General features: G+C 35.6%; 1 protein-coding gene across 1 annotated transcript; it reads left to right on the top strand.

Moving 5' to 3' along the window:
• Positions 1-62: 62 nt before the first annotated feature.
• On the top strand, positions 63-8,850 carry prpf31 (PRP31 pre-mRNA processing factor 31 homolog (yeast)). The gene is made up of 14 exons (XM_032519207.1): positions 63-260; positions 1,333-1,548; positions 1,646-1,706; positions 1,955-2,038; positions 2,151-2,248; positions 2,963-3,069; positions 3,183-3,352; positions 3,483-3,640; positions 3,744-3,833; positions 4,178-4,305; positions 4,490-4,562; positions 7,824-7,952; positions 8,050-8,148; positions 8,233-8,850. Exons 2-14 carry the CDS (start codon positions 1,333-1,335, stop codon positions 8,344-8,346), a joined length of 1,527 nt encoding a protein of 508 aa, XP_032375098.1. The 5' UTR covers positions 63-260; the 3' UTR covers positions 8,347-8,850.
• Positions 8,851-9,462: the final 612 nt, after the last annotated feature.

Below are 9,462 nucleotides of genomic sequence, written 5' to 3'. Positions count from 1 at the left end.
CACCCATGTTAGCTACAGTGCCATAATCGCAGAGAATCCATAGACAGTCAAAACTACATTCATGCACAGCGCATTGACTTAATTTCCCAGAAATCAGTTCGAAGGTTGTTACGTATTAAGTCTGCGTCAAACAATTTAACAGTACATCACTGGCTGACGAGGAAATCATCGTATCGTTTTCCTTAAACGTACTTGTGTTGAAGCCTTTATAAGGCACATTTGTTTTGTTTCATTAGTCTACCAACGTTTGAAGGTTAGAGGTAAGTTTTTTTGCGATATTTATTAGGCGTGTAGTAACACGACGGGCTGCGTCAGGCTGCGTCCAGCAAACGTTTGCTAACGCTAGCTAGCTAGCATAAACACTACGCTACATTCACGATACAACCACTGAAATGAATCGGAGTGTGTACAAACGTCTTTCTCAAATAGCTAACCTTACATATTCAGTTTTGGTCTGCCTTATTATTTATTCTGTTGTATTAATTGATTATGATGATGTTTGAGAGTCTGATCAGAGCCGTGATATCCTAAAATCATTAGTTTTATCTCCAGCTACTTCTTAAAACAACTCTCACATGATTTGGTGAATCCCCTTTGAGAATTTTGTCATAGACTATAACTAACTGATTATTTACATTAGTGATTCATATTTGCCTGTTCATAAATAGCAAGAGCACAACGCGGTATCTTGAATTGCTTGTTTTATGAATCGTCCAAATTATAATGAAAAAAGCAGAAAAAAAACTGCAGTTGGGAAGAAATTCCCAGTCAAACACTGTGATTCTCAATAGTTTGGGCTTGTAACTAACTTAAAACGAATCAACGTGTACTTGTGAGGTTATGGCCTTAGTTGTGAGCAGTGCCAAATGAAAATTATTTTAACAAAGTCGCTTTTGAGATTGATTCATCAGGGGCCTGAAGAAGTATCCAGTATTTTACAAGAATAAAGCAGAAATAAGAGCGGTCAGGAACAAAGTCTTAATTCATATTTTTGTCTCTCTAGCCGTCTAGTTATTCCTCAGATTTATTAAGAATCTGATTTGCTTCTTTAAGAAAAGATGGTATTTAATTCATCCTACAACAGATAAGTAATGTGGATAGTAAAATGTTAATTTCAATCTGCTATAATAGTAAGACGTGAACATTCTGAGATATTAGACGCCATGCAGTCAGTGGTAGATATTATATAGAAAGATTTAAACTGTGGTGCAATCAGTAACGCTCAAGACCCCTGGTGGTCCTTGGGATTCATTTTGGAAACTGATCTGAGTAGCCTTAGTTTAGGAAGCCCTTTACCTCTAATGTCCCTAAACTCTCTGCTGCTGATTGCAGATGTCTCTGGCGGACGAGCTACTGGCAGATTTGGAGGAGGCCGGAGATGAGGGGGACGACGGGTTGTATCCAGAGGAAGAGGAGGGGGATAGTGATGGAGAAGCAACACAGGGAAGGACAGATGCAGGGCTGGAGGACATCCAAGAGGAGATGGAGGTAGACTACAGTAAAGCTGAGAGCGTTGCGTCCATCGCTAAGCTCCGCAATAGCAAACAGGTGAGTTGTATCATATAAACGTGTTTTCTATAAAAGGATCTTAATAGTAATACATCTGTCCTGGTCTTTCTAACATAATCTTCATTTTTCTCTGCAGTTTTCTGAGATTATGGAGAAAATTTCAAAGTATAGTGGAAAGCAGCGCAGGAACTCAGAGGGTGAGTGTGACCAATTTGCATGTTTTCCTGTGTATGTACAGGTAAAACTCGGATAATTAGAGTATCGTGCAAAAGTTCATTTATGTCAGAAATTCAACTTAAAAGGGGAACGTGTGTGTGTGTGGGTGGGTGGTCTGGCCATATGGTTTATGTTTAAAAAGTTCCTCACAGCATTTTATTTCAGTGGAATTTTAACCAAGAATCTGAATAAAGTTGGTGTGACTACGTTGGGTTTTGTTTCCTTTTAGTCTCGGGGCCAGTTGAGTCTGACCCAGAATACAGGCTGATCGTTGCAGCCAACAACCTCACAGTGGAGATCGACAATGAGCTCAGTGAGTTGGCTGTTCCTGCTTGGTTTAAAAAAAAAAAAAAACTCAACATGTGAAGGGTTTCATGTTGTTCTGCTCTGTATAACAAAGATGTGATTTCCTGCCTGGGTTTCAGATATCATTCACAAGTTTACTCGGGACAAGTACTCCAAGAGGTTCCCAGAGCTCGAGTCTCTGGTGCCAGATTCTCTAGATTATGTCCGCACAGTCAAGGTGAGATTAAATGTTTATTCTGCTTCTATACAAAGAACACATTTCATAATAATAATAATAATAATAATAATAATAATAATAATAATATAAATAAAATTTGTATAGTGCTTTCCCCAAGCTCAAAGTCGCTTAACAGAGCAGAAACAGTAGTAAGAATGATAGTAAGGTGTCCAGAGTTGTTTTTGCTGCACCATTGACTATTTGTATCTTTCGTTGGACAGACAATTTTTAGTTATCGATTTAATGTACACACCTGCAGAAGGCCAATAATGAATTATAGGTTGTTTGCAATAAGTTATTTCCACACGTTATATACACAAAAGTTAATAAGTCTGGGAAAGACTTATGATTTTAGCAAAACTAAAGAGTTTGTGTTGTCACTCATGTTTTAGAAATTACACTGACTGACCTAATGGGTTAATGTTATAGGTAATAGTTATAAAATTAAAAAAAAGAGAGCTCAGAATTGCTACACCCTTGGAAATGATCATGTTTTTAAGAAAATATAAAAAGGCATTGTTGGGCGGCCAGATGTAGAGGTGCTCCTCGATGCGGCGAGCCCAGGTTCGACTCCGACCTGCAGCCCTTTGCTGCATGTCGTTCCCCCCCCCCCCCCTCCCCTTCCATGTCTTCGGCTGTCCTGTCAAAAATGAAAAAAAGGCATTATTTTGTCACGTTTTAAGCATTCTCTATTCACAATTTGTGTTTCCTTAGGAATTGGGGAACAATCTCGAGAAGTGTAAAACCAATGAAACTCTGCAGCAAATCCTCACCAATGCCACTATTATGGTTGTCAGTGTCACAGCCTCGACCACACAGGGGTGAGTCGGTCGACCGACGTCTGGTTTTAGCGGTTTGACCTATCCTGTCCATAGGACAGTCACAGTTTAAATGCTAATCATTAAGTTGAATTTGTGCATTTTAATGGCTTCAGGACACTGCTAAGTGAGGATGAACTGAAGCAACTGGAGGAGTCATGTGACATGGCTCTGGAGCTGAACCAGTCTAAACACAGGATATATGAATATGTAGAGTCCCGAATGTCATTCATTGCCCCAAATCTATCCATCATTGTTGGCGCGTCAACAGCAGCCAAGATCATGGGTGAGAGCTGCAAAACGATTAGTTTTAGATTTAAATTGTTTTAGTCATTGACATTACATTACATCATATTGTCCATGCCACCCATTCTACCATTGTTCTGTCTGTCTTTTTTTCCCCCCTCTGGCTGCAGGTATTGCTGGCGGCCTCACTAACCTCTCCAAGATGCCCGCCTGTAATCTCATGCTGCTGGGAGCTCAGAGAAGAACCCTGTCCGGCTTCAGCAGTACCTCCCTGCTGCCCCACACCGGCTACATCTACCACTGTGATGTTGTGCAGTCACTACCGCCTGTCAGTAAATATATCAACATAAAACATATTGAAGTGTTTTTGTGCATTTAACTCAGCAAGGGGACCTTGTAGCCAACACTTGTCTTCCATGTTGTGTCTTTAGGACCTCAGGAGGAAGGCAGCTCGTCTCGTGTCTGCAAAGTGCACTCTGGCTTCCCGAGTGGACAGTTTCCATGAGAGTTCAGCCGGCAAGGTGACTGTTCACACGGAGCACACACACATTAATGCAGAATTCAAGATTAACTGGGTGGTGCAACAAAACAAACCTGGTACAAAAGGGCGTCTACATGTACTTATATGGAGGACCAATATTTTTACAAACGTCTTACAATACAATGTAGTCGAACACAAAATAAAAGGTTACAGCCTCAACCATTGCTATATAGTTTAAATAACACCTCTACACTTTCGATAGTTAAAAAAATAAGTGTTTTTAAAAAAATAAGTCAACTTTTAGTTTTTGCAGGCAGCAATATTAAAGAAAACTAGTTAATTTGTAACTCCTGTGTTAACCTTTTTTTTGTATTTTATTTGCAGGTTGGCTACGATCTGAAAGAAGAAATTGAAAGGAAGTTTGATAAGTGGCAGGAACCTCCGCCAGTGAAGCAGGTAAAACCGCTGCCAGCCCCACTGGATGGACAGAGGAAGAAGAGAGGAGGAAGAAGGTACTCTGCAGGCCACACATTTAAAGAAAAGTGCAATATGGAGATGCGTGCGGTGTTTTATTTTAAATAAAACATTCTGCAACAGCAGAACAAAGTATAGGACAGAGGGTGTGTGTGTGTGTGTGTGTGTGTCCGTGTGTGTGTGTCCGTGTCCGTGTCCTCATATGCTCTTATCTTTATGAAGGTATCGAAAGATGAAGGAGCGTCTGGGACTGACTGAGATCAGGAAACATGCTAACAGGATGACCTTCGCAGAGGTAAGTAGATCTTGTCTATCTGGCCTCCTCTTTCTCTCATCTCTTTAACTATGCTCCCTGTTCGTTTTACTTCCATTTAATCCTGTGTCGTTCATGTGACTTTTATAAACCATTACTTTTTTTTGGTGTGACTTTTACGACCTACTAGATTTTTAGATGTAATGCTATATTAGGACTTCCTTCCCGTAAAATTCTTTTAAAACATACTATAACAATTTTGTCATAGTATGTTGTGTAAGATCAACCGATATCTCGGCGATCCGATATTAGGCATTTCCCGATCGATCGGTATCTACATTCATTAAAAACTTTTAAATCTTCATTCATCAGAATCATTTATGATCTATGATTCTGATAAATGAATATTTAGAAAAATAAACCGGTTTTTAAGTCAAATATTCGTATCAGCCTTAAAAATCCTTTTTTGGTCGGGCTCTGGTTTTTGTCTTTTTACGACATACTGTATACTAGAACTTTTTTGCGACTTTTTTTTTTTTAAACATGAGATATATATATATATTTTTTGACCTACTATACTATGACTTTTTCGTGAGATTTTTTTTCTCAATTTTTTGACATACTGTAATTTTTTCCCCCCGATATACTGTAATGTGTGTGTGAGACTTTTTTTCGACATACTATTTGACTTTTTCAACATTTTTATGACATACTATGACTTTTCTTTTACTTTTTTTTGGCATACTATATCTTAAAATTCGACATACTGTGCTATGCATTTTTTCGACACACTACTGTAGCTTTTTCATGACTTTTTACGACTTACTTTCACTTTCTCATGACATTGTTATTACATATGACTTTTTTCTTTTTTGACATACTATGACTTTTTTCAAAATACTACAGATTTTTCATGACATTTTTGACATACTATACTGTGCCTTTTTTTTAACATACTGTAATTTTTCCCCCCGATATACTGTAATTTTTTCATCATACTATACTATGGCATTTTTCCGACATACTATATGATGAGTTTGTTGCGACATACTATACTATGACTTTTTTTTTCTTCAACATGACTTTCTTGACCTTTCGAGACATACTATACTATGACTTATTTTGACATTTTTATACTAGACTAGATAATATATACATACACACTCTAGACTTTTTTTGACTTTTTTCAATATACTATGACTTTTTTTTGACATACTATGACTTTTTTTGACATATTATACTGACTTTTCAACATACTGTAATATGACTTTTTCAACATTTTTATGACATACTGAGTTTTTTTTAAAACTTTTTTTGGCATACTATACTTTGAATTTTTTCAACATACTTTAAAAAAAAATTTGACATACTGTGCTATGCATTTTTTCGACAGACTACTGTGGTTTTTCATGACTTTTTACGACATACTGTGACTTTCTCATGACATTGTTATCACATATGACTTTTCTTTTTTGACATACTATACTATGACTTTTTTCAAAATACTACAGACTTTTCATGACATTTTTGACATACTATACTGTGCCTTTTTTTTTACATACTATGACATACTGTAATTTTTTTTCCCGATATACTGTAATTACTTTTTTCTCTATACTATGGCATTTTTCCGACATACTATATTATGAATTTATTGCGACATACATACTTTTTTTTAAAACTATTATTATTATTATTATTATACTATGACTTTTTCATGACATTTTTACAACATAGCCTTATATACTATGACTGTTTTTGACATACTATGACTTTTTTCCGACATGCTGTAATGACTTTTTTTCGGACTTACTATATTATGACTTTATTGCAACATATTATGACTTTTTTCCCATATACTATACTTTGACCTTTTCCCACATACTTTATGACCTGCTATACTGTTTCTTTTTTTACATACTATACTATGACTTTAAAAAAAAAAAATTGACATGACTTTTCGAGACATACTATACTATGACTTATTTTGACATTTTTATACTAGACTAGATAATATATACATACACACTCTAGACTTTTTTCGACATACTATATTGACTTTTCAACATACTGTAATATGACTTTTTCAACATTTTTATGACATACTATGAGTTTTTTTTAAACTTTTTTTATTTATTACTGTACTGTATTACGTACTGTGCTATGCATTTTTTCAACATACTACTGTAGCTTTTTCATGACTTTTTATGACATACTGACTTTCTCATGACATTGTTATTACATATGTCTTTTTTGACCTATGACTTTTTTCAAAATACTACAGACTTTTCATGACATTTTTCAACATACTATACTGTGCCTTTTAACATACTGTAATTTTCTTTCAGATATACTGTAATTACTTTTTTTCACCATACTATATTATGACTTTATTGCGACATACTATGATTTTTTTTTTTTGACCTATTATACTATGACTTTTTCATGACATTTTTACGACCTAGCCTTATATACTATGACTGTTTACGACATACTATGACTTTTTTTCCGACATACTGTAATATGACTTTTTACGACATACTATACTATGGCATTTTTTCAACACACTATATTATGACTTTATTGTGACATATTATGACTTTTTTCCCATATACTATACTTTGACCTTTTCCCACTAAATTATGACTCATCTTGACATTTTTATGACCTACTATACTATGCTTTTTTTTTTAACATACTATACTAAGACTGTTTTATTTTTTTTGACATGACTTTTTTTGACTTTTCGAGACATACTATACTATGACTTATTTTGACATTTTTATTCTAGATAATAATAAATATGTATGTACACACACTAGACTTTTTTTCAACATACTAGGACTTTTTTTGACATACTATATTGACTTTTCAACATACTGTAATGACTTTTTCGAAATTTTTATGACATGCCATACTTTGACTTTTTTTCAACAGACTTTAAAAAAATTTTGACATACTGTACTATGCATTTTTTCGACATACTATAACTATTTCAACATACTACTTTAACTTTTTCATGACTTTATACAACATACTATGCTGTGACTTTCTCATGACATTGTTACTACATATGACTTTAACTTTTTCGACATACCTATGACTTTTTTTCAAAATACTACTCACTTATTCATGACGGCGACATTTTAGTCACATAAGTGACTTTTGACTTTTTCTACATAATATGCAATTTTTTGACATGCTGTAATATGACCTTTTATAACATACTATGACATCCTATACTATGGCTTGAGGAGAAGCATAAACAGTGAGACAAGCCTAATTTGTGATGTGGTGTTACAGATCGAAGACGATGCTTATCAGGAGGATCTGGGCTTCAGTCTCGGTCAGCTGGGGAAGAGCGGCAGCGGGCGTGTCAGGCAGGCTCAGGTCAATGAGGCCACCAAAGCCAGAATCTCCAAATCTCTCCAGGTGAACTAATTTATGGGTAATTTTCACTCCACTATTGAGTAACTTATTTTTGGTTTTCAGTTCATAAAGTCTCTGAATGTTTTGTTGCACAAAACAGAGGACTTTACAGAAGCAGAGCATGACATACGGAGGAAAGTCCACAGTCAGAGACCGCTCCTCAGGAACTAGCTCCAGTGTAGCGTTCACTCCCCTTCAGGTAAAGTCATATCCCTTTTTTTTTTTTTTTTGAGTATACACTGCAGGTTTATTAGTTAACTAACCATGGTACTGTCATCTGCAGGGGCTGGAGATTGTGAATCCTCAGGCTGCAGAGAAGAAGGTGGCTGAAGCCAACCAGAAATACTTCTCGAACATGGCGGAGTTCCTCAAAGTCAAGAAGGAAGCTAAGATGTGAATACGCACATTACACACCAGCATCCCACACACGGATAGTTGCACCCAACACTGTAAAGTGATAGTATATTTTCCAATTTATTTGACATTCTGCCTTGTCCTGTATTGTTTTACTTTTGATTTTAATAAAACATGTAAGGAGTTAACAAAGCGTCCTGTCTTCCTTTTTATAGAAGGAAAACATGTTGTAGCCATTTAAATGATGCTGTAAGAAAACGCATATATGAAATCTTAACCTTAATTAGCTTGAAGTTTGTCTTGATACTTGGCAAATCCATCTTAAATGAGTGGAAATAAATGAATCCCTATTCCATTTAGGAATGACAGGACTTTACACCACACACTGACTTGTAATTTAAAGTATTTATTGAAATTTTACAATCCTGTTTACCCCATTTTATGACCTCTCCCATGCAGAACTGTGATGAAAAAAATTGTAAATACGTCTTGAAATTCACATTTTAGCAATTTCTTTACTGACCATCCCTTTCTGAAAACCTTAAAAGCCCCAAAAATAGAATCTATAAAAGACAAATATCTCATAACTTTGCTGTATTTTCTTTTTTCACATTCTCAATCCAATCCCCTTCCCCCAAAAATTCTGAAAGCTAATCACACACAACATAGAATTTTAACTGCAGTACAGATCTTAAGTTTTCATGGTTGCTTAAATAGAATAATCTGATTCAGTTTAACACTCTCCATTCAAACTGCCAAGAAAAGGTGGGATCTGTCCCACACTAGATTAAATGTTATTGTTCTTCAGTGGAGCATATGAACAACCACGGCAGAGGAGACATTTCCTTATTCAACCCACAAGTGAAATCTACCAGCAGAATTTTCCTTTTTCTGTGTTTTCGCTCTACATGTAAACAGTTTCAGTGCACCTTCACGATATAGGGTTTCACTTAAATTATCAGGTGGTAAATGAACACAGTGGATTTAAAGATGAAGTGACAACAGAATAGGATAAAATGTTAACTTAAGGTGGAAAGTTGACTCAAACCAAACAGATTTATTATCTAATATTTGTGTATTGTGAGTAATTTGTGAGGTGATTTGGGTACGGGTACATTCACTATGCTTGGTGTGCCCTTTGGCATTAAGGATGATGAGA

Source organism: Etheostoma spectabile, chromosome 6 (assembly GCF_008692095.1).
Source record: "Etheostoma spectabile isolate EspeVRDwgs_2016 chromosome 6, UIUC_Espe_1.0, whole genome shotgun sequence".
In the NCBI taxonomy this organism is placed as follows: domain Eukaryota; kingdom Metazoa; phylum Chordata; class Actinopteri; order Perciformes; family Percidae; genus Etheostoma; species Etheostoma spectabile.
The sequence above is the reverse complement of the archived record's forward strand: the minus strand, read 5'-3'. Positions and strand labels throughout refer to the sequence as shown.